This window comes from Lagenorhynchus albirostris, chromosome 4 (assembly GCF_949774975.1).
Source record: "Lagenorhynchus albirostris chromosome 4, mLagAlb1.1, whole genome shotgun sequence".
Taxonomy (NCBI): Eukaryota; Metazoa; Chordata; class Mammalia; order Artiodactyla; family Delphinidae; genus Lagenorhynchus; species Lagenorhynchus albirostris.
Window position 1 is genome coordinate 29,215,866 of NC_083098.1, and position 27,268 is coordinate 29,243,133.

Sequence of the window (27,268 nt, forward strand, 5' to 3'; positions counted from 1 at the left end):
ACCACCTTGGCTTTTGTTTGTAAGCAATAGAATTGTAGCATATTTTGCCAACATAGTTTCAAAACCTCATGTTTAAAAGATTCATATGCATGAAATGCTTGAAAGAAACATCCCTTATATACACTGTATTTCCCAGTGGACACAGTGTAGCACAAACTGATAAAAATTAAGGGTCAAAAAATAGGAAATCCATTTTCATACCCATTGGTGTGTAATTAAATAGATTCTTTGAATACTTGCTATAAATTAGTTCCAACTTAAAAGCAATGGAATATTTTACCTTTTGCAAAGCATTCAGGAATGACTAAAAGTATCCTTTTCCCCCTTTAGCAAAGAAGGGATATTCTGCGATCTCAACAGTTACTGCCTTCATCTGTCTCAACTATAAACCCATCTCATGGACTGCATAAGAAAATTTGGAGCTCCTTCAAAGCTCAATCATCCAAATACAACAGAGATTCTCATTGGTTTAAAGTACATTTTAGAACATAAGAATATCGTTCCAGGATGTTAAATTTGAAGAATGACTGACTTTGGTTTCCCTGTGGGTTAGGACACAGTAATGAATAGTTCTCCTCAGACTTAGGACAGATTCAAAAATATATTGAAGGACACAAACATGTCTCCCAGTCCATAAAATTTGTATCACCCTTTGCCTTATGTATTAGAGAAAACATATCAAGTTTTTTTCTTAATTAGGAATAATAAATGTGATGGTTACCTAGCAGAACTCACACATAACACAGTATCTGCTCTAGAGGGGTGTATGTTCTAAGACATATATATCCAATAAGAATCAGTAGCCTATAGATAAGTGCTTAGTTTTTTTTCTTACTTTTTTAACTTTTTTTAAACTTTTTTTCAAATCAAAACTGTTATTTACCACAGTTACACTCTATCAGGCAAGCAATACTTAACTAAACATAGAAAGATAACATAGCATGGCTTTCATCAGGACCAAACTAATTGTTACACCTAGTATTTTAGTTCAATACATGGTTTTGTCATCTGCAACCTCAGCAGATATTTATCTCATATTTACTAGATGCAGCTAAACAATGGATGCTTATGGTGTGGCAGGCATGTTGAGAACACAAGATGTTGAGAACACAAGATGAACAAGACAGCCCCAAGCTTTGAGAAATACACAGTCTAGTAGGGAAAAATAAACAAAGACAACTCACCACCACTTTGTACTAAGTGTTTAGTAGATTTATCTGTGGAGGCTCACTCAGAAACAAAGCAACTCTAGGGGCAGCTTCACTGGTAAGGGGACCCTCAAGGATGGCAAGTGGGTCTAACGTGGAGTAGAAGAGTTTCTGTCCCTTAGAGGAATTAGGGCTCTGAGTCCTACATTCTCAGGACACTCAAATCCTCTTTGGAGATCCCTGAGACTTAAGTCCAGAGAACTGTTTAGGCAGACAGTAGAGTGTAGGTGAGAGAACGCAGCCGAACTAGAAGTTGCCCACAATACCCTGCAAGGCTGCTCAGGCAGAACAAGACTGGGCTGTCAGGAGCCTCTCAAGAAACCTAACAAATTGTTTAACACTGTGCCATTGTCTTAGTTGTTTTAACTAGAAACTCCAAATAAATCTCTCCAGGGGTTTAGCCCTTCAATTCTTGCTTTAAACCCCAGTTTAAAGACTCTGCCTTCTTCATAATTTTATAATACATGACGAGATCTTCAGAACCTATCCTTTGTCCCTAATGGCCTCTGCAGTGTAAAGTAGTCTAGATGCATGGTGACCAACGATCCCATTTTGCCCAAGACTGCCTCTACTTTAGTACTAAAAGTCTCAGATCCTGGGAACCTCCTCGGTCCAGGGCAAACTGAGCCAGTTGGTCACCCTAAGATGTCCCACTCCCAAGCCTCTAGCAGAATAGGTACTCAGCCTTGCTTTTCCTGGTGAAGCTGATCTTTTAAAAATCTACTGTTGTAAAAGTGTAACATACATAGAGGAAAGTACACTAAATGTTATATGCACAGATTTTAACAAAGAGTGGAGCACTTAGTACCAGAAACAATATATTTGCCCCACCCCAGAATGCTTCCTTCCCAATCAAAGTACTTTCCCTCTCCCAAGACCTAACTACTTCCCTGACTTTTCTATTAAACATTTGTGTCTTTTTTTATAAATGTACCAATAGTATTAAAATATAACGCTTAGTTTTACCTTTTTATTTGAACGCGATCTACCAAAATACTTCTGTGTTTTGCTTTTAGTGCTCAACATCATATTTATAAAATTCATCCATGTTGCTGCATGTAGATACAGGTTGTCCGCTCTCTTGCAATATACTCTTCCCTTGGATTTACCGTGATTTATTCATCATTGTGCTGTTGATGACATTTGAATTGTTTCCAGCCTGGAGTTATTACAGACCATGCTGCTATGAACATTCTTTTTAATTTTTTTTAATATTTATTTATTTGGCTGTGCTGGGTCTTAGCTGCGGCATGTGGGATCTTTAGTTGTGGCATACGGGCTCTTAGTTGCAGCATTCGGGATCTAGTTCCCTGACGAGGGATGGAACCCAGGCCCCCTGCATTGGGAGCATGGAGTCTTAACCGCTGGGCCACCAGGGAAGTCCCTGAACATTCTTGTATGTGCCTCCTAATTTATGTGTGTCAGAGGTTCTCTAATGCAAGTCTATGGATTAGGAGAATCCTCATCATCTGGGAACCCGAGAGAAATGCAGATGCTCAGGTCCCAACCCAGACTTACTAAATCAGAATATTCATCTTACCAAGATTCATTTGCACATTAAAGTCTGTGTGGAAACTATGCAGTACAGGGTGAGAGGCACTGCTCTACAGTGAGCTAAGGAGTGGAATCACTACCATTAAGCTTTACTTGACACCAGTAAGGGTATGAGCATCCCCAGCCTTCAACATCCTCACCAACACTTTGTACTCTCAGTCTTTTAGATCTATAACCATCTGGTAGGTGTGGTCTGGAATCGCCTAGCTTTCCTTAGCATATACCTAATCACCAACAAGGCTGAGCATCTTTGTATAAGTTCATAAGGAATTTGGATTTTAAACTCCCTTTCCAGTCTTTTGTCCAGTTTTCGGCAGGTTGTTTCTCACTTTCGCCCTAGTTTGAAGGAATCTGTTATATACACTAGGTTTCAGAGAACTGTTGGTGATATATATATTGTAATTTTTTTCTCCCACTCTGTGACTTGTCTTATTACTCTTTTTGGTACATTTGATGAATAGAAGTTCTTAATTTTGATATAGGTAAGTGAATCAGTTCTTTCACTTACATTTGGTGATATTGTGTCTTGTTTAAGAAATCCTTTCCTACTCCATGACCTTGGATATATTTCACTATATTGTCTTATAAAATTAAAAGATTAACATTTTTATTAAAATGTTATTCATGCAGAAAATTGAACATAAGAATTCAGTTTAGTAACTTTTCACAAACATCCTTGTTAACTATGACTAGATTAAGAACCAGAACATTTCTAGCAATCAGAAGCTCCCCTAATATTCCCCTTCAGTCACTACTCGCCAAGAGTGAGGTGATGTGAAATAGTTGTCTAGTTGTGCTTTTTTCTATAAGGATATTTATTCTAGTACAATGTATTGAAAAATCCCTTTTCTTCCCATGCATATGTAGTGCTACCTCTTTGGTATATCATGTATTTTTATATAAGGTATAGATCCCTTGGCAAACTCACAGCCCCAGCTTGGCCTGGTGATCACTGTCTGACAGCCCTAGAAATAGAGACATCACACTCCAGACCTCCTGTCCACACTGGCTCTCCAACTCGCTCTGCTCATCTATCCTTGCCCAAAGTGGACACCAGGCCCGCCAGGCCTCTCACCCACAGCAGCATGCCCACTTCCCCTGCATGCCTGCATGCCTGGTGTCTTAACTGAGGCTTGCATGCAACTCAGAAGGCTGCTTCCTGCTCACCCAGTAACTGTAGACCAGCTATGGTCCAGCCACACAGGGAACTTCTCTGCCTGCAACAGGCTGCAACTACACCTTCTCCAGTCTTGGGGAGGGAGGTCCCTTCCAAATTCTTCCATCTCTGCATACTCTCCTTCAGCCTTAAAATACCCTATAGAATTCACTGACATCTCTTTTACCATGTCTTAATAACTCTTTATATTAAATTTCCCCAGTTTAAATCACTATGTAGTACATGTCTCCTGATTAGGCTTAGAATAAAATAAATCCTTTATATTTCTGAAATATAAATTTTTAACATCCCCTGAAATATAATATTAATTTATCCCTTGAATCCTTGATAGACTTTACCAGCAGAATCATTTGCCCTGGTAATTTGGGGAAAAATATTTTTCACAAAGATGTACTTCCTTCAAGAAGACTTCCTGCAGAAGTCTTCAGGTTTTCTATTGTTTTGTTAAGTTAGTTAGGGTAGTATATATTTTTCCAGAAACCTTCTTATTGTGTATAAGTTCTCAATATTCCCTTTCTTTTTCTGTTAAGTCTATTTCTATAGTGATATCACCTTTTATATTCTTAATATTGATAAAAGGATAAAAATATATATACTATGTAAACAGAAGTCAAAAGAAAGCTGAAAAACCTTTTACTTCAACTTTTCTATAGTCTATATTTTAAATGTATCTCAAAAACAACATATAGTTGATTTTTTTCACCCTATACTCTGAAATTCTTTGACTTTTAACTGGAGTATTTTGTTCATTTTTGTTCAATGTATGTGATAATAATTATAGATGAATATAAACAATAGTAATTTTTTACTTGTATCTACCTTCTAATTTTCATTTTCTATTTTACCACGTTCCTTTCCTCCCTCTTCTTGCCCTCATTTGTGTTATGTACTACGCTTAATGCTATTTTTAACTACTAGTTTAAAAGTTACACAATTATGAAAGTGATATTCTAGATATTAAAAAGTGAATACTTAACAAAAACTCTTTAGATATTGCCTCTGCCATATCCCTTAGATGGGATATCCTCTCCCTCTTAGACTCTGATCATTGGGATATTAGATCTCTTCATAGTATTTTCATAGTATCATTCTTGCCTTCTCTTCTGTATTTTGCAACTTGTCTTTCTATGTTGCATTCTGGATAATTTCTTCTAACCTTACTATCATTTCACTGGTTATCTCTTCTGCTGTAACCAATATGCTACCAAGTATGCCAATATAGTTATTGTGCTTTTATTTTCTAGAAGTTTTGTTGTTTTAATTTCAAATTTATGCCACTTTTTATAATTTCCTATTCTCTACAGATATTTTCAACTTCTCTTATTTCTTTAAACACACTAAGTATAGTCGTTCTAATATTTGACTCTGATAATTCCAATATGTGAATCTAAATGAGCCTGTTACTATTGTGTATTTTTTTAGCTGGTTTTTGTACCTTTTGCATTGTTTCTTTATGTGCTTAGATATTATGGACTCCTTGATCTTCATTGCCCTTAAAAATTAATTTAAGCTCCTTTCATTCAAGAGGGTTTACATTTCCTTCTGCCAGCAGCCTGGGGGCATTTCCAGTTGGAAATCATCTTAACCTAAGTTATAACTTGAGGCTCCCTGACTAAGCTAGGCTATGCATACACAAGGTACAAATCCATGCAAGACCCTGTGAGTGGCCACAACTCCTCAGGGAATGTTTCTTTTTTCACATTTTTAAAACGTTTTTGCTTTGGTTGGAGAAGAAATGGGATACATCCTAGATTGCTCTTACTGGCTTAATGTAGGGAGGCTCTTTTATAAAAGTCTCCAACATGGACAGGCCCTGAACCTTGACTCTGTCCTCCTTACATACACGCTTCCTCTTCCCAGGTGTCCAGTATCACAATGCTTTCATGGAATAAACAAGTTTCCCACTCGAATGTTCTGCTTCTCACTCTGGTTAATAGGTGGTCAATCAAAAATTGACCAGTGGAGTTCTCCACTGTCTTTTTAGTTCTTCAGTGATTTTTAAGATAATTTAAAAACGTAATTTATTTAAAAATTTTTTTTATTTCAAAATGGATGATTTACCCAAATAACATTTCTCTCCATTAACTGAAATAAATACCTCGTTAGAATTATTAAAGCCAAAATTTAATAGATTTTGTTACGCACAAACTAAAACAAGATACTATTCCAATATCCACAGTTCCTTGGCTAAATAACACTTTTTTAATAGTTTTATATAAGTATTTATCTGTCCATAAGTAGATAACTAAGCAATGTTGGCCTATATTTCTATCTCCTGAAATAATAATCACTGGCAGGTCTCCAAACACCTTTTTCCCAACTTAACAAAGACACAAATTTAAACACAGTATTAAAATAAGGAAATCAATATGTCTCAATGGTTCAATATAGCTGTTATAAAAAGCACAATGTGTTTTTAAGAATACTTTAGATTTGTTTCACAAAAATATTACTTATCTGTTAAAAAATAAATTGTGAGTTATAACAATCAGCTAATCCATTCTCTACCAAAAGATACTACCCCACATGTTATGGGTTAAATTGTGTCCTCCAAAAAGAAATGTTGAAGTCCTAAACACCAAATATCTCAGAACGTCATCTTTTTGGAAATAGGGTCATTGCAGACATGGTTAGTTAAATTCAGATGATGTCATACTAGAGTAGAGTGGGCCCTTAAATCCAGTATGACTCATGTCCTTATGAGAAGAGGAGAGACACACAGACCTAGTAGAACAGAGCTATGAGAAGTCAGAAGCAGAGATTGGAGTCATGCTGCCACAAGCCAAGGAATGCCTGGAACTATCAGAAGCTGGAACAGACAAGAAAGGGTCCCCCCTAGAGGCTTCAGAGGGAGCATGGCCCTGCCAACACTTTGGGTTTGAACTACAGCCTCCAGAACTGTGAAAGAATAAATTTCTGTTGTTTTAAACCACTCAGGTTGTGGTAATTTGTTATGGCAGCCCTAACAAATTAATACACCCTATTAAAATGTTATGTTTAATTTTACTCATCAGTAACTTCTGAAGAAATTATAAGACTATCATTTAACATAAAAGTACAGATAGGTAATAATAAGAGCTTTGTGTTGAACATTAATGTATGAACTGCAGATTTTTCATGGAGGCTTGCTTCTTGGCATTTGCTTTAGTTACTCAAAATATTATCATGCCTTTTCATTTGTAAATTTTGGGGTAAAAATATAGTCTTTACCCCTTCTTCTCTTAGAAACAGTCCAAAAATAATAATAAAAATGAAAAAATCAGAAAAGCAAATTCCTGAGATGAAATGAGAAGACATCCACAACTCGGAAGCACATTATCCGAGAAAGAGCTTCCAAATACACATGAAAGTTAAATGAGAGTGGAAGAAAGGGCAGTTAAAGATGCCCATGGTTGCAGATCTCAGACAATGCAGAGAATAGCTCGCTACGACAAGTAGCCACAACCTGAGGAGCGAATCCCTTTGGAAGAACGGAACTGAGGTGCTTATTCTGACAGCAGAAGCACCGTGGACCACGTTCTTACAAGGTCTCAAGAAGTCAGGAAAGGGGGCTGAATGAGGAATCACACAGAGATAGGGCATATTTTCAGGACTCAACCTCCTTGTTGTGGGGGTAAGGAGAGACAGTCAGCAATGTGAGCTGTCCCTCAGAGTGGGCACAGAATGGCTGAGCGGGAAGTAGAGGCTAAAGGAACTCATATACAAACAGGGACCTGTGTCATTAGTGGTGTCTCCCATTAATCTGGAAAACTGCTCTGACCCCTGACATACACAAACCTCCAAAACTCCTACAAGTGGCTGGCACAGGAAGAACTCACCACAAGGTGAGTAATGAAAAAAAAAAAAAAAAAAAGGTATACAAAAAATACTGCAGAAACAAATAAAATGGAAAAGATGCTAAAAAATATGATGGATAAATACCACAAGAAAAATGTCTCCAGGGGTAACAAAAGGGATGAAAACTATTGCCACAAACAATGTAAACATTTTGACCAAACATATTGCCTAAGGTTTTTGGAGGGAAAAAAAGGTAATTGTTTCTATTAAATAACTCCCCCCCTGCAAAGGAATGTAAAAGCTGAAGAAAGATATGGTCAGACAATAGAAATACCCATGTGAGTTGATGGAAAGAAATAAAGTCATTTGCAGAAATGAAGGTCTATGTCCTCAAGGGCATTATGCTAAGTGAAATAAGTCAGACAGAGAAGGAGAAATACTGTATGATGTCTCTTATATGTGGAATCTATGAATACATATATGTATATGTATATATATGCTAAGCTCACAGATATGGAGAATAGATTTGTGGCTGCCAGAGGCAGGGGATGGAGGGTGGAAGAAATAGGTGAACTGTTTTTGTTTTTTGTTTAGGTAAATTGAATTTTTTAAAAAAACAGAAATGAAGACTGACTATGGGACACTGAAAACAGGATTGATAGAAGAGAACAATGTGAAAAACAATAAAGACTTTAAAAGGATTACAAGAAAATGATACACATAGAGAACAGGCAAAGGAAGAAAAAAGAACAAAATAATAAAATAAAAATATATTAAGGACATAGTTTCAGGAGCAATTACCAAAATAAAATAAAATTAGGATCTTCAAATTGAAGGACATACTTTATATCAGGAAAAAAACTGTCTCTGTTTGATGCTTATCGAAACATATCTCAGAAACATTATTAGAATGCAGAATTAAAGAATCTTTTGAATAGCCAGGCCAAAAGAACAATACGCCTATAAGAAGCAAAGCCACAAGCTAAAAGGCAGTGGAGAAATGTCTACACATTACTCAAGAAAAATGAGTGTAACCTAAGATTTTTATCCTAGCCTAGATGACACAACTAATAAATAACTAACTGAAATTTTAAGAGGGAAAAGAAGTTGGTAAATGATGTGAGTAGCCGATTTCAACATCATTTATAGTCAAGGCGGAAAAGTACCATTTGGAATTAGTAAACTGCATGATCAAAAAGAGGTATATTTAAAGTATAAGGTATAGAGTAAGAGAAAAACACATATCTAACAAAATCTGGTGGTGGGTTAAAGAGAATGGAGGGAAAAATAAATAGATACATACAAATTCTGTTATTGTTCACAGGAGGGAGTCATAGTTATGTATAAAGAAAATATGTCTTCTACTCATGAAATATTAACTGCTATGGGAATTGACCTCCTGTCACAAACAATGAGAAAATTAGACAAAAGATTTATTATAAATATATGGTAATTAGGAGAGTGTAGTAGTACTCTTCCAAGGCTAGACAAACAGATTGATGGAACAGAAAAAGAGCACAGAAACATACCTATGAATATGTGGACATTTATATGGCAGAGATGGCCCTGAAGACCACTAGGTAATGAAGGGATTTTTCAGTAAACATTTCTAGGACAATTGAGGGTCTCTATGAGAGGGGAGTGGGGGAGAACGGGGAGGGAATAAAACTCGATCCTCCTCTCACACCTTGTGCAAAAATCACTTCCAGTGTGCTTAAAAACCTAAATATATACATAAAAGCAATAAATAATTTAGAAGATAATAATGGACATTAATTCAATGATAGGTAGCAAAGAATTTCATATTTTAAAGACAAGATACAAAAAGAAATAGTCATAATGGAAACATTGATAATTTTCAATTCCTACTTATCAAGAGACACCATAAAAGAGTATATAAAGACAAACCATGTAAAGTAGAAACTAACACACCATTGTAAAGCAATTATACTCCAATAAAGATGTTAAAAAAAAAAAGACAAACCATGGAGCTGGAGAAATTTTTTCAACACATGCAACTGACAAAGATGCAGCTTATAAAATTTTACAGAGAGTTTTTACAACTTAGTAAGAAAGACACTCAAAAGAAAATTGTAAAAGAAGCAACTAAACAAGATTTTTTTGAAAGAGGAAATCCACATGGCCAAGAAGCATATGTTAAGAATGCTCAATCTCATAAAAAATCAGAGAAATGCAAATTAAAATAAACAATTTTTAAAACACTGAATCCCAACTGATTGGCACAAATTTATGTGTTTAACAATTCTAAGACCTGAAGAGGTTGTGAAACAATGGGAATGTTCATTCTCTGCAAGTGTAAATGTGAATTAGCACTAATCTTGTAATACAGTTTGACATTATTGAGAAGTTGAAGGTATACATAATCACGAACCAGAAAATTCTCTCCTTGGTATAAACCCTAGAGAAAGTCCTACACATGAGCACCAGGAGATATACACAGTATGATTCATAACACTCCTAAAGTGAAAACAGCTCAACATCCATCAAGAATAGACTAAAAACTTCATGATCTATTCCTAAAATGGTATACTGTACAGCAGTGGAAATAACAAACTACAGTAATATTTAGAAGCATGGACAAATTTTATAAGCAATGTTGACCAAAACAGGTAAAGCACAGAAAATACATGCAGTATGATTTAATTTACATAAATTTTTAAAATATGTACAAATAATTCACCATCACTCTGGATGGTAGAACTAGAGAGAAAAGCACAGACACTATTAACACAAAACTAAAGCTAGTGGTTAACTCTGAGGGGCGAATAAGAGTGTTCTTAGTGGGAAGAGAAATGGTGTGTGTGTAGGGGTGACTACTGGGCACTGACAGTGTCCTATTTTATGAGCTGCATAGTGCTTACACAGGATTAACTGTGTAACTGTGTAATTCTTCATCACATCATACCAGGTTTTCATTTATTCAGCTGTCTCTCTGTCTGTCATGGTGTGGTTTTATTTGCTATTTAATGTGCTCCCTTGAGCATGAGGACACTGGCTGGGCAAGCACAGACCCACATAGGTGTGCAGGCTGCGTACACGCATGGGGCCTTTCTTGCTCCTGCATCCCGACCCGCATCAGGGGCAGAGGGTGGCTGCAGTCAGTGGGCTGGAACCTGGAAGTGGGTGGTCAAGACCCCATCCCGGTGGACAGAGAAGGGGCCGGGAGGTGGAACCAACTGGGAACTAAGGCTCCAAGCTTCCAGTGCATGTTCCATTATCCTATCAGACTCACTCACAAACCACAATTTTAAAGGTAAAATTATTAAGAATTTCACAATGGCAACCACAGAGCATTAAGGCCCAAGCACTTACCCCTTCTGAGGGTGTAGTCCTATGTAACTGAAGGGTCGCATACCCATGGAGCCAGCCCCACAACATACATATAATGTTTTCTGTTCATTTCTGCCTGTAGGTTATATTGCACACGCATGTGTGTGAGCCCTTCTATTTCCTTCTGCAAGTCCCGGAGCCCTGGGTCAGGCCTGAGTAGAAGGGAAGTGAGAAGATCTGAAGTCATTGTGTCATTAACGTTTTAAATTGGCTATCAGGCTGAAACTGATTTACCAGAATTGTTCCTATATCTAAATGTAGGCCTCCGTGTTTAAAGGCTGTTTTATAAATTAAGTATTTATAATTAAGATCACAGGCAATTAATTCCACAGCATGCTAAGCAACTGAATGTAATTGTCCTTGGCTCCACTTTTGATGCCAAGAACCTCCTACTCTCTGATTCTAGTTTCTTCCTTTCCACTCATATGTAACTGAAAAAAAGTACTATGTTTGGTGGGGTAATGAATAAGATCTAATAAAAGTGGACACAAATAGATTAAGTCATCTAATATGTGACTTAATTCAATTTCGGAAAAGAAAGGGGGTGAAAGGGAACCAATCAGGTGCTCAGCTTATGATACTTCAACACTTTCACAATAATTCTGAAAGGCAGATACAAATATCTCACCCCTACATAAAAGGACACAGATGTTAGGAAGAGTAAATACCCAATCCAAGGGCATCCAGCTAGTAAGTGGGTATACACATGGTTCTATCTGACTACAAATTTATCCTATTACCTTTCGTTGCTTCCTTTTTCTCTTTTTTAAAACATTTACTGTCCATTTACTATGTGCCAAGCATTATCACAGAAATGAGTGACCGAGATCTGGTGCAGCCCCGAATCCAAGGCTGTGCTGTCAGTATGGTAACAATGTGCCCATGAGCACTTGAAATGTGGCTAGTATGAATTGAGATGTACAGTGTGTTAAATTATGCACAAGATTTCAAAGACTTAGTAAGAAAAAAAAGGATGTTAAATATGTTAATAATTTTTCATACTGATTACATATTGAAATGATAAATTTTGTATATATGCTTTAGGTTAAATAAAAAGTGTGTTTAAAATTTCTTTCAGTTGCTTCTCTTTACTTGTTTAATGTGGCTACTAGAAAATTGTAAATTATAAGTGTTTCTCAAATTTTATTTCGACTGTACATCACTGGCCAAAAGATATTCTCCCAATCTTACTTCAGGATATATAAATGAATTGCCTATCTGTAATTTTAAAATTATAGGTTATAGCTCAAGATTATTTTGAATAAGAAATTTCATATTTGAATCAACTATATTTTGAGATTGTTTGAATAAGAAATATATGTAATTCACTGTGGAATACACCTTCCTCCCACCATCAATATTTATTGACTATATATCCCATCTCTCTTGAGATTTTTAAAATTGGCCTAAAATTAGCTAAAGCGTATTTGTTTTTCTTTTCCTGACAGAGTGTATGGTGAACAGAGAAATACCTGGATTCAAGACACAAGCATGCTTGTAATGGATTGAAAACAGTTTTTACACCCCACAAGTATCTCCTAGAGATTTCCTGAACACTTTTAATATCATAGCATGCATTCTCCCAGCATGAAAATTTTTGGTTGTTTAGAATTTGGTACATTAAAAATATTTTTCACATTTTCCTAAAAAAGATGAGGCAAGTTGTGTTTTCAGACAATAAAACACTTGTGCTTTTATGAAATGTCTGTTAACATGAGCAGTGGGGCATCATACAAGACAGCTATCTTTCCTATTATATTGTTACATACTGAAAAAGCAATACAAACCAATTTATAATTCAATATAAAGGCAGATGCAGTAACATCATTGATGAACTTTTAAGACTGACTGAAAATGCAATTTAAAAAAGTATGTAGAGTAGTAAGAAACAAAATTTAGACTGTATGGGATCAGATGGACTAAAACTGATTCAAAAATCACACAAATTTACACGAGCTTTCAGTCCATAACATTAAATGTACCACAAAACAGTCATTTTATAAGCTCATTGTATATTGAATCATTCTGTTCTGCCTTGAAATACAGCTTTAAAATATCCTAATTTTAGAGTTATAGAGCAAAATATTCATTGCTACATATAAGACAATATGAACATTTATAAAGCAAAACAGTAAAATGGAACAAGAACTGAGAATCAGAAGCCTGATACTGGTGAGACTTGAGCTAGTTGCAAGCTTCTTGATATTTAGTTTCTTCACCTGAAAGATGAGAAAAGTCAGACTGGCCATGCCTGAAAATCCCATCAGAATCAAGGAGACAACATATAAAAAGAAACTTATTACTAGTATATTATTATATTAAAAAGAAATTTGTTCTATTATTTTATTATACACATCTATCCTTCAGTTAATATTTTGAGTAGGCATTGTGGCAAAAATAATAAAAATATTTTAAATATCTTAAATTTCACTTTTTCAAATCACTTTTATAATCACCTTGGTATAAAATAATAACTGAAATTGCACTAATAAAAGAAAATATTTATGAGAAGGTACTTAATGATTACAGTAGAATTTGGAGAGATAGGTAAGGACAGAATTAAAAGGGCAACTATCAACAGTCTAAATGTACACAAGGCGACTCTCTTAGAAAAACCTGTGGTTACCAAAGGGGATAGTGGGGTGGGGGGGTATAAATTAGGAGTTTGGGATTAACATACACACAGGACTATATATAAAACAGGTAAACAACAAGGATCTACTGTGTAGCACAGGGAACTACATTCAATATCTTATAATAACCTATAATGAAAAAGAATCTGACAAAGAATATATATGTGTGTGTATATATATATATATATTTGTATAATTGAATCACTTGAAACTAATGCAACATTGTGAATTAACTATACTTCAATAAAATAAATAAATAAATGTACACAAGACAAGCATCAACTACCTCCCACACCACCTGTTATGATATAGTGGAAACTTGCATAAAACAATCTATTTAGAGATTTTACTATCTTAGATTTTGTTACTTTAAAAAATCTATTTTCCACTTCTGAAATGGGTTGAGACTCCCTCCCTCCCTCCCTCCCTTTCTTCCTTCAGCTGCCTTCACACAGTGTCAGAAGGCAGGAACAAAGAACATGTCTTTTCCTCCTCTGATACTGAGTGCCATGAACTGAACTGTGTCCTCACAAAACGTATGTGTTGAAGCCCTGCCCACCAATGAGACGGTATTCGGACATGGCATCTTTGGGAGATAATTAGGTTTAGATGAGATCATAAGTATGCGGCCCTCATGATGGGATTAGTGGATAGGAGAAGACCAGAGACTTCTCTCTCTTTGAATGTATGGTTTGAGGAAAGGCCAGGTGAGAAAACAGCTACAAGGCTGCAAGTCAGGAAGAGAGCTCCCATTAGAACCCAATCATGCTGGCACCCTGATCTCAGACCTCCAGCCTCTGGAACTGTGAGAAAATACGTCTGTTGTTTAAGCCACCGAGTGCATAGTATTTTGTTGTGGCAGCCCAAGCTAACTAGTACACTGAGTAAGCCCTGGAGGGGCAGGCAGGTGAAGAAGCTGGAGAGTTTGCTACCCGGGTACATGGAGGAGAATTCTCTTACAATCACTGGGAAGAAATGAAATGGACATTTATATCCAATTAATGAAAGGAAATTAATAGACTTAATTAGAAAAAAATCAAAATTTGTATAGCCACTAGGTTTTAAAAAGATGCAAAGGGAACAAAATTGGAAGGAAATAAACAAGTTGTTAGTCATGGAGAGGGTGGTGGCACTAATGGACAAGTTTTTTCTTTTCTCCAAATGTTCTTTAGTATGATTATATGTATTTTTATAACAAAAAGAAATGAAAACTAAAAATTTGCTATTGATCTTAATATGAGTCTAATTGTGAGGGTTTCATTTTAAGCGATCTTCACAGGGGAACGAGGACTATTTATAAAACATTTTTTGAGATCTCATGTGTCTTCCACTTTCTATCGGCTATTTTTAAAGAAGGACTGATGTCCTCAAAAAACTCATCCATTTTACTGAGAGAAGACTGCATCACACTTATTAGATAACAATACCATATATAACAGAATTTAGAAAGTGTTCATTGTTATGAGTAAATGCTGAAGTAAAACCAAATAACAAATATTAGGGTCTCAAGGTGCTCAGTCAGAGCTGACCACAGCATGAAGATCAGGAAAATATAGCAATTAATAGAAATTCATGAAATAGACAGCAGTGTACTATAGAGAAATTTGACAAAGCTAAAAATTTGGTTTAAATAAAAAAGAAAACAATAAAGTTAACTGACTTTAGCAAAACTGACCAAAGAGAAACAGGAGGAAGGAAGAGGGGGAGGGAGGAGGAGAGGGAGGTGGGGGAAGAGAGAGAGAGAGAGCGCCTAAATAATTAATATCAAAAATTAAAAAGAAGACATCAGTACAAACGTTACTGTGGAAAATTTTATGGCAATACTTTTGACAATTTAGAATATCATTATAAACATAACTTACTAAAACTGAAAGAAGATGAAAACAAGCAAAATTGCAGGTCATTTCTCTCTTCAGTAAAAAGAAAAAACCCTCAAAAGAATATTAGCAAATTGAATTCATATTAGGTTTATTCCAGGGTTGAAGATTAGTTTAACATCTGAAAACCAATGAGTATAATTCACTACATTAAAAGAACAAATGAGGGGTTTCCCTGGTGGTGCAGTGGTTAAGAATTCTCCTGCCAGTGCAGCAGACACAGGTTCGAGCCCTGGTCCGGTAAGATCCCACATGCTGCAGAGCAGCTAAGCCCGTGCGCCACTACTGAGCCTGCACTCTAGAGCCCGTGAGCCACAACTACTGAGCCCGTGTACCACAACTGCTGAAGCCCATGGGCCTAGAGCCTGTGCTCTGCAACAAGAGAAGCCACCACAATGAGAAGTCTACACACCGCAACAAAGAGTAGCCCCCGCTCACCGCAACTAGAGAAAGCCTGCGCACAGCAACGAAGATCCACTGCAGCCAAAAATAAATAAATAAAATAAATAAATTTATTTTAAAAAAAAAGAACAAATGAGGGAAATCATACAATCATCTTAAGAGATAAAGAGAAAATCATTTGATAAAGTACAACATCGATTCATGATAAACTCTTAGCAACCTAGGAACTTTTTAGTATAAGAAGGAGAGTCTATAATAAACACAATACATTATACTTAATGCTAACATATATAATAACTCCTTCTGAGATAGGAAATGAGACAAGAAACCTTCTCACCACTTCTATTTTACATAGTGTAGGAAGTGTTCACTACCACAATAAGGTAAGAAAAAATAAATAAAAGCTCTAGAATAGGAAGGAAAGAACAAAAACTATCATCATTCATGGACAACATGATTGTGTATATAGAAAGTCTAAAATGAGCAATATATACACCAGATAAACTACTAGAAGTAGTAAGTTAATTTATAAAAGCCATAAAGATATAAGGTCCGTGCAAAAAAGATCAACTGGATTTCTATATTCCAGAAAAGGGGGTAGGGATAAAATAAAATTTTAGACACCATTTAAAATAGCATCAAAAACATCAAATGCATAGAAATAAATCTTTTTTAAAAATGCAGAATATTGTAAAATATTATTGAGACAGTTCTAAGAAGGCCTAAATAAAAGGAAGGATATTTCATATCCATCTGTATTTCATTCTAAAAATTTGTTTTTCTCAATTCTTAATCTACCTGGAGGCAGGTATATCTAAATAAACATTATCTTTAATAATTAATAATAATTATGGCATGGCTTGTGGGGTTAAAGTTTTAAAAAAGAGAAAATTGAAATAATGGAAAATGATAGTAAGAAATTCAAAACGGAGGAAGAGCAAATCTAAAGTGCTTCATAGCCCTTTTATTATCCCGGAGAGGATAAGATTTTTGCTAAATTTTACTGTATTTGAATCAATATTATTTGTTTATCAAAGACACCTTAAATAAAGTGAAAAGACTAGCCACAATATAATTAACAAAGGATTAGTACCAAGAATGTAACAGAATTCCTCCAAATCTGGGGTGGAAGCAAAGGGATAGAATTTGCAAGAGGCACGGTAGATGATAGTTTCTGTCAATATTATAGTTTTGGGGCTGAGGGATGATTTTATTTGTGTTCATGATAATACTAAATAATACAAAAAATAAATTAAAGAGGGCAATTCATGGACAAGTGATGATAATGCATCATGAAACAGTAATTTCTATTAATCTAATTCTAGATACCTGAGGCCAGACAACAAATACATGCATGTACAATAAATGCTGATAGATACGTAGATAGATAGATAGACAGACAGGAAAACAGAGAAAAGTGATGCCAGTTTTTTTTTTTTTTTAAACTAGGAAAGTTCTAGGCCACCAGGAATAAGTATAAGCCCTAAAAAACAAATTACTCTAAGGAACATTAAACCCCTATGGAATCAGGCTTTCTTATATTTTCTGCTTTTGTTATTTTTGTCCTTTCCTGGCAGTTCAGCCAGGTTACTAAAGTTATTTTTTTAATATTTAAGTAGAAATTTTAGGTGTCCTGTACCCAGAAGTCTCTCCTTACATGGTTGTTCACGATATGCTCAGAAACATGCGTGCACACGTGCACACACACACACACACACACACAGCTGTATTTTTTCTAGCTGTAAGTTTTTTATTCAAAATGACAAAAACATATTTGAGCTCCATTGGTGAAAATATTTATTCTGATAAATTAGATAACTTTCCTCATTGAATAGAAAAAATAAACATGAAAATTTTTACCACTCTTTTAGAAAATAAAATAGCAGTTATCTTCATTCATCCAACAAAATATAGTGAGCACTTCCTATGTTCCAGGAATGATTCTGGGTCCAAGGGATTTATTAATGAATTAATCAGTCAAAACTATCTGCATTCATGGAGATTACATTATAGCAGGAGTAGACAAAACCAGATAAGTAAGTAGGCAATATGTCCTGAGGACTTAAATGTTAGAGATCAAAATAAAGCAGGATTGGTAAATGGGGCTGGGTGGGGGGTATAGTTGCTACTATAATAGGCTGGTCAGGAATGGCTTCACTGATCTGAAGGCATCTGAACAAAGCCCAGAATTTGTAATGGAGTGATGCTGTGACGTCTAAGGTAAAGAGCTTTCCAGGCAGAAAACAACATGTACAAAGTTCCTGAGTCAGACATGTTAAGTTCGAAATGCGTAATAAAAACCCAGGCAGAAATGTTGATTAAGCATTTGAATGTGAGCTGGAATTGAGGAGAATGACCAGGCTGGAGATATAAATTTGAGTCATCTGCATATAAATGGTAGTTAAAGCTATGGATTAGATAAAATTACCAAGAGAATGAGTATAGCTCGAGAAAAAATTCAAAAATTAATCTCCAGGCCTATGAACACTGGGGGCCCCCAGACACCCAGTGGGAGTTAAAAAAAATGTTGGAGTTTAGAAGGTAGTCTGGTTGACTGGTAGTGCTCTTCAAAATGAGATTTTGGAACTATTTCAAAGGTCTCTAGGCCATAACTTTCAGAGAATATATATATATATATATACACACACACACACACACACACATATATATGTATATGTGTGTATATGTGTGTGTGTGTGTGTGTGTGTGTGTGTGTGTATATATATATATATATATATATATATATATATACACACATACATATGTGTATATAGTATGAAAGGCACCAAACTCATTGGAGGAGAAGAACTCAAGGAATCAAGAAGCCAATGAGTTACAGAGCTCATTTATTTGGATACCAAAATCACAAAGAGTTATTACAAGACTAGAGCTAGTAAAAGTTACAAGGATCCAAGGGCTAAATTCTTTAGGATATGAGAGAATGGATACAAATCAATAGATTACAGTAGGAAGGAGAGGTAATGAAGGATATCATTTGATGACATGATATTCAAAGCTGGGAGATTTAGTGAAGAGGGAGGGAGAATGGTCTAGAAACATCATGAGGAATAAGGAGATCACCTCACCATCTCCAGTCCCAGAGACATGAAGCATGAGAGAGAGAGAAGACCATCACCTCTTAAGAGAGCAGCAGAGAAATAAATGTCCTGAGGGTTGGGGACAGAGCACAGATTTCAACTAGACCAAGAAGGTGAAAGGAACACTTAGAAGAGGTTAAGGATTCAGGATTTTTGCTGGCTACTGGCTAGCAGTTCAAGGATAACAGTAAACAGGTTTCAGAGGTGGGAAGGGTGAGGGATAAACTCAGAGAAGAAAGACATACAGAATTATATAGATAGTGGGGTTTTGATGATAAGAGTTGACCTGGAAGTCCTTGGTGTCTTGTGGAGACTAATATAGACAGAGTTAAAGGACATATTTAATAAGATTCATCCTGAGGGTCTCAAGGCTGTGAACCTAGCAAGTAGGGAGAGGTAAGAAATCTTGCCAAGAGCAGAGTCTGGGGGGATTGGTCCTCTTCTCTCCTGCCAATGATTATGTAGAGAGGTTTTAATATCTGAGAAGCAGCCATACAGGAAAAGGACATTTTCTAACCTTTCATCCCTTTCATTGAGGGCAGTTTCATTCTTTCCTTGAGGATGACAGAGAACTGAAAGGATCTGCACCAGGCCACACAGAGAACTGGTTCTTATGGACAGCAACGTGGGCTTCTTTGACACATGGCCACCTTCCTAGAACTCTCTTTGATAAAGTCTGTTAAAGAGTTTCTACCATGGGCCTATTCCATTAGAATCATAAAGATGGGGAGAAAAGTGAAAGGTGTGCTTGAGGAATATCATTTTAAGAATGACCTTCCAAATTCACTGAAATAGGAGGGCAAACAGGCAGAGTCAAGGTCTAGAATAGGATGTGAACAATGACAATGGCAAAAATAGTTGAATCCAGGAAAGGCTGCCATGATTGTGTTTATACAATAACCATAAACCTCACTTCCTGAGTTCAGTGCTTTGATAGTGTAAGGCAAAGTCGTAATGAGGTGTGTCTTGTGCTTCTAGTAATACGTCCTTTAGGACAGGGTCAAAGCCTTTTCAAGTGTATCATGCTTTACTATGTATATCAAGGGAACTGTAGCTAAGAATTACAGCTCAATTTATTAAGCACTAGGATGTATGATATATACTTCACAAGCATTATCAAAAAAACTTTAGGTAGGTATTGTTATTATTCCCAATTTAACCAATGAGGAGACTGAGTCACAGAGTGATTAACTTGAATGAGGTTTCCCAGCTAGAAACTGGCAGGGTCAGAATTCTAACCTCATCAGAGTAACTACAATAACTCCAGTGCCTTCACTCTTAATCACTGTGCTATACTGCTTTAAAAGGCAAGGCTTCAAGCAGTATAAGGTACATACATTTACATATATAATATTATAAATATATTATTATTATATACTATATATCAAAAGGATAGAAATCATGACTTTGTCTTAATTCCTATGTTCTAATTTCCTCTCCTTTTTCCTTTAATAAGAATAATTTATTTATCCTAAAAAAAAACTGGGCAACTTTAAGAGCCCAGTAAATTACCATACACCCCAGAGAAAACCACAAGATCTATATTCTCTCACAATTTAAGCAACATTCTGTTGTTAAACAGACCTCAGTGGCTGTTTCAGACATTCAGTGAAGCTGTAACTTACTAAAAAGAGTTACAATAATATGTGGATAAAAGGCTTTGTTGTACAAATTTTTAGACTCTAGTCTTAAAATGAACTAAAAAATTAGCAAGCATAAAAAATATATTCATTATTTCTTCACCCAAGACACAAAGCCAGGACCACACCTAGGTTATTCAAAAAGAAAATCAACATTTTTCACATTTTACTAGTAGCTTACATAAAATAAGTTTCTGGCCACAGGTCCTCAGATATTTCTGCCCTTATTTTTAAAAATGTTGCAATTATAAAAGAGCAATTTAGCTTAAAACCAAACAAAATAAAACAAAAACCTCACATACAACAAAGCAGTGATGAAATTCCCATTCTTACTTGATTAAAAATAACTTTCATTTTAAGGAAAAAAGAATAGCTACCCTGTAGCATTTGGAAATAATGATTTTTACTGCCATTTTTTATACTTTTAGCCTGTTTAACTTTAAATTTCCCATGAGGTTTATGAGTATTGAGAGACTTACATCATAAAACTAATAATCTGCCCAACAATTTGGTTTTAAATCATGTAAAGTACACTGCATAACATTTTACTTATTTTTATGGTATCTGAGCAGTCTACATAAAATCAGCATAAATAAGAACTATAAAAAGATAGTGTCCAGTGTTATTCTTTTGCATGTTTATATTCACTGCTGTTATTATTGTATTTTATTTTCCCAAATTCTTTTTTCTTTTATCAGTTATCAAGTTTTAGCTTACTGTATAGAAACAGACACATAGATACATACAGAAGTATATTCCATTTGAGTGGCTTCTCCTATTAATTTATCTTCATTCATTCATACATTCATTTAACAAATGTTTATTAATGCCCAATATGTGGCAGTCACTGTGATAAGTATATGAATTCTTTAGCTTTCATGAAGCTATAGTTCTATTAGTAAATATTTCAGATATTTCAGCAGAACATTTTTGCACAGCTAGAACCTTTAGCAAATCTCAAAACATATCATGTAGGTGCCAGCCTTACACTCACAATTTCACAATAATCTATAGCTAGTAACTGGGATTCTCTCAACAAATATTTTAGAAGAAAGGTCTTCTATCTTATCTTTAGCACTAAATGAACAGTGGTCAAGCTCCTGTATAGTAAGCTCCACATATACAGAGAAAGAAGACTCACATATCTACTTTCAAACTAAAGCCATGAGAATTACCAAACACTTCAATGGGCTAATAGGCTCCTCCACAAGGGAAAGACACATGTGATTTACCTGAGGTGGATGGTATTTGAAAATAGAGGCTTTTATCAACCCTTAGGATGATCCTGAATAAACTCTAAATGTCACACAATTAGTAGAATTTTGACTACATCGTAGTTAAGGGCTGTAAACATCAGTTTTCAGGGTCATCAGGTTGGTTTTTTTTTAAATATTTTATTTGTTTATCTTATTTATTTATTTTGCTACATCGGGTCTTAGTTGTGGCACGCAGAAATTTCGTTGAGGCATGTGGGCTCTTCGTTGCAGCGGGCGGGCTTCTCTCTAGTTGCAATGTGTGGTTTTCTCTCTCTAGTTGTGGCACACAGGCTCCAGAGCATGTGGGTTCTGTAGTTTGCAGCACGCAGGCTCTCTAGTTGAGGCACAAGAGCTCAGTAGTTGTGGCGCGCGGGCTTAGTCGCCCTGCAGCATGTGGGATCTTAGTTCCCCAACCAGGGACCAAACTCGTGTCCCCTGCATTGGAAGGCAGATTCTTTACCACTGGACCACCAGGGAAGTCCCTAGGGTTATCAGATTTTAAGACTGTTATCTATTAAAACTATTTCACCACCAGACCCTGTACCATATGAGGAATTTTTGATAGCACTTACCTCTTCACATACATACTTAATGCTAGACTCAACTGAGACCCACACATTATTCTACTACCCTGGGGCTTCAAATTATCTGATCAAGCCTTAAAAGAACTTAAGCTATGGACAAATACAAGAAGCAAATATTTTAAATAGACCTATTGTATGTGTTCAAGATTCTGACACTATATTCACAAACAGTAATAGTTTGGATGAATATTGGTTCGATTAATAAAAATGTGTTTGATGAGCCTCCAGTTGATGTTTAAATTCCTTCTGTAATAATCCAAACAAATAAAGGCTGGTAAAATTGTAGATGGATAAAGGAAATTTTAAACAAGAGTGCCTTGAGAAACCAAGGAGGAGTTTATTCTGCAAATTTTCAAAAATGCATTCCAAAATCAATCAAAGTCCCACCCTACAAGAAGAGTTTTCTCTTAATGACAGCCTGAAGCTCAAGAACATGACTAACAAGTTAAAAAGAGGGAAAACTACAAAATAGTTTTTGAATCAACAGCCCCCAAGGTCATCACATAGCTCACCAAGTTCCAGAGTTGCTCAATCACACTTAAGGGACATAAGAGGGTCATCTATATTTTCTTTTGAAGAAATACATATTTTTTTAAAACAACAAAAACTCAACTATAGAGACACATTTAAAATTATAAGAATTTATCCTTATAATTTCCTAAAACCTTCAATATTTACACACATTAAAAAAAATTCAATCTCTAAAGTTCAAATAAAGGAGCTAAAAAATTAGTTATTAGTGGTTGTTTCCGAAATCTCTATCTTGTGACACATTATTTGAAATGAAATATAAAGGAAATGACTGTTCAATACCAGCTGTGTGACTTTGCATTTTAAATGAATACAAAATAATGAAAGTCACTGTGTTGCTACCACACTTAAGCAGTATGACTCACCATTTTCTTTCAAAAGCCCCATGGAAGAGGAGGTCATGGGTTGTAAGTGCAAGCCAAGGTTGATGATGGGGAAGGCACAAAATGAGTCCACCATTCTGTTTCCAAAACATGAAGGTAGAGCTTTGAGTGATTTACTAGTAATCAAACTTTCTAGACTAATGTTACAGGATTAGATGCTAATCATGGAGAGAAATGTTACAGGATTAGATGCTAATCATGGAGAGAAAACCTCATCTCCTATCGACAGAGACTATGACTATTGTATCATCAGGACCCTCACTGCAGAGCAAGGGGCACATGGTAGGCCCTCTATAAATATTTATTATTGAATGAAGACAAAATAATACCAAATTTTGCTGGATCTAAGCAGGGATAACATAGGAACATTTGCTTTCTGAAAGAAAAATTCTAATAAAAATCAGAAAAATGAACATGCATCATATCTATTTCTTCTGTTTTGCAAGAGATTTTAAGTAATATGTTTTCCTATCATGACTTGGAGAGCTTCAACCAAGTCAGCTGAATCAAAAAACGGGCACCATGTAGCAACTTTAGAAAATGTAAATAAGCAAAAGTAAGAAAATAAAAATTACCCCTAGTTCACTACCCTAGTACATGAATAATAATTGCAAAGCCTTAAATGCTTCCTATGAGCTGAGCACTATTCTAAGCCCTTTATGTGTCTTACCACATTTAATACTCACAACAAGCCTCTGAATATTTACTATTATTATACTCATTTTATAAAGGAAGAGACTAAGAGATTTAGGGGTTAAATAGTATATAGTTCAGATTACTCCAGCTACAAATGGGTAGAGCCAGGATTTGAATCCAGGCAGTGGGATTTAAGGAACTAAGCGCCTTATTACTACTTTATACTCACTCCATTTGTCATGATTAACATGTGTAATATACCCCACACCTTCTCTATGTTTAGGTGTACATAAATGTACATGAACTTTTTAGCTTATTTTTTATACGTGATAACATATAGTGAATATATTTCTTTGTAAATGCACAAAGATACACGTCATTATTTTGGTATAGAAATGCAATTGCTAGTTCAAATATTAAAGAAATGTTACATAAATTTTTAGGATTTTAAAACATTCTACCCATCAAAAAACTAGGGTCTATGAAGAAAGTCTGTGACTGTCCGCTTTTGAGTTTCATATCTGGCATATAGTAGGTGTTCAATAAATAGTAAATAAATGAGTGACTTATAGGATCCATTAGTCTGTCACTCATGTGCTCACGTTTATGCAGTTGGCCAAAGAACTGAGGTACCCCTTATATGACAAAATCACATTGTCAAGGGAAAATACGAGAGGTTTGAGTATGCAGGCAGCTTTGCAAAACTCCATTTGAAATTCTAGAATTTTATTTATATGATCAAGAATGGGATCAACATACATAGTTGTAGTTTGCTTTGCTTCCTTATAACTAGTCCCTGGTTAACTATTAGTTAAATCTCCAAATTAGAACTATTAATTGCATTTTTCAATGATTCCCTATTAATGAAAGATTCTAACAGAAGTAGACCACAATTCGTTCACTTAAGCAAAATATTGTGCAAACACTAAGGTGAAATACCAGAGTTGTTTCAACACAAATGTGAAATGCCATGAGGAATTCTATCATTATTTTATAGTACCCTCATTCTGCTATTAAATTGATCAGAATAACCTAAATACAAATTGTTATGTAACACATAAGAAACTCCCACTGATCACAAAACTACGGGAAGAAGTTAAGGCTCACTTGCCTGAAATACAGAATGCGTTTACAGAAATGCAGTTGTCATACCTTCAAATGTACCAAATATTATTAACTAAAAAATTAGCTCTAATAAATAAATGCATAATAAATAAATTTCCTTGATGGAAAATTAATATTTAGAATGCACTCACATTTATCATTATTGAAATAAAAAGAGTATTTAATGTATGACAATTAATCTTTGAAGTTAGAATTCAAAGGTGTATTGAAGAACTTCAGTTCCTTAAGCTTAAACTTGAAACTGCAGAAGTATTCAATTTTGTTTTCCTTTGCAAGTCAAACATAGAGAAATTTGGGAAAAGGAAAAAAAACCATACATTTATAAGATTCCATCATATTTCTTCATGTATTTTCCAAGGAAATTTCTTTTGTTGGGTCAATATTTTTATGGTCTACCTAAAAATATTATGTGTCACCTTAAAAATTAGTGTTTTCCACAGCATCTTCTAGGAAATTAAAAGTCGTTTCTGTACAACTCCTCTCTCTGGGTTCTATTTGTCTTGAACAGAAACCTTTCCAGGGTCTCACAAAGAGTTGGGCAGTTCATGCTAATTAGTCCAAAAGCCTTCCCTGCATTGTTAACAACCCCCTACCTGATTTCCTGACTGATTCCATTTTCCTTTCTGTTGCTTATACCCTCATGGCTAAGTCACTTCTAACATTTATGAAAAGAAGCCAACTGCTGTGGCAGGAAACAAGTTACCGCCATAAGTTAGCTATAAATAAAGACAAGGCAGGGCTTCCCTGGTGGCGCAGTGGTTGAGAGTTCGCCTGCCAATGCAAGGGGCGTGGGTTTGTGCCCCGGTCCGGGACGATCCCACATGCCGCGAGCGGCTGGGCCCGTGAGCCATGGCCACTGAGCCTGGGCGTCCGGAGCCTGCGCGTCCGGAGCCTGTGCTCCGCAACGGGAGAGGCCACAACAGTGAGAGATCCGCACACCGCATTAAAAAAAAAAAAAAAGACAAGGCAGCCTTAGTGGATTGAAGTTCAGTCTCTATGTACCCCAGGCTGTCATTGAAGTACTTGCTCTTAGTTTCAAAGGGTGTTGATCTTCCTCATTAAGCAGGATTTGTTTTCATTAAACATGGATTGTTAGGATGTCAAGAGATCTTTATCTTTCACCAGTTGCTGAAGAAACAATTCTTTGGGAAATACTCAACTCTCTTGAGAAAGACATACTGAAAGATGTTAAACCTGATCAGGTTTATTAATGAGTGCTCTAATTTTCCCTAAATTATCACTATTCTTCCTTGGATTACAGCCCCATCTAAATATACTGAAAATGGTAGTTTTTCAACATTAGTTCAGTTAGCTTTTCTAGTTTTAAAGTTTAGCTGAAATTCTAAACTGTTTGGTTAAATTGCTATATTAACTACTCTTTTAGCAGGTAACACTCTGCTAGACCAACCTGGCTCTCAGGTTAACTTAAGTAAAGGCAAAAGAATATTTTTTTTAACTAGTATATTTCCAATACAATCATTTATTTTCCTTCCTAATTAATATCTTCTCTTACCATGGATAAAACCAAACCCTCAGTATTAAAGCTGTACATATACTCCACTCTTCCAAATTCCAGTATCGTATTACACTTTAAGCCAAGAAAGTGGTTACTTCTGAGCATAAAACTTGTAGTGCTAAGCACAGTTTGCAGGATAAATGTTGGAAGATCCAGGACATTCTTTACAGTCACAGCAACATTTTTTCTAATTTCTATTATTTATAGCTGTGCCAATTACCCCACATTTCTGACCATGTTATATAATGAATTAATACAAAACAAGCCACTGAAAAATACATTTTAACAGAGCAGTATTTACATTCTAGAAGTATAAATGTTCCTACAAACTGTGCTGAAGGGCCTTTAGAGGTTCTATCTGTAGCTTTAGGGCCAAAAATTATGTACACAATTGTAACATTACCCCAAAGATGATGCTGTTATTTAGTGGAATAACTCAGAAAAGTAACTGACCCATCTCCAGACACCTTTGGAAAGCAGAAGCAATGCTCAAAATTCCTGCCTTCAAACTATGCTCAGT

General features: G+C 35.6%; 1 protein-coding gene across 1 annotated transcript in view; it reads right to left on the reverse strand.

Annotated features, from left to right (window-relative positions):
- Window positions 1-27,268, reverse strand: part of IQCM (IQ motif containing M) — a 343,551-nt gene that overhangs the window by 264,868 nt on the left and 51,415 nt on the right. The window contains exon 5 of the mRNA XM_060147491.1: window positions 23,454-23,548. Coding sequence (XP_060003474.1) covers window positions 23,454-23,548 — 95 coding nt within the window. The remainder of the gene's footprint in view (window positions 1-23,453; window positions 23,549-27,268) is intronic.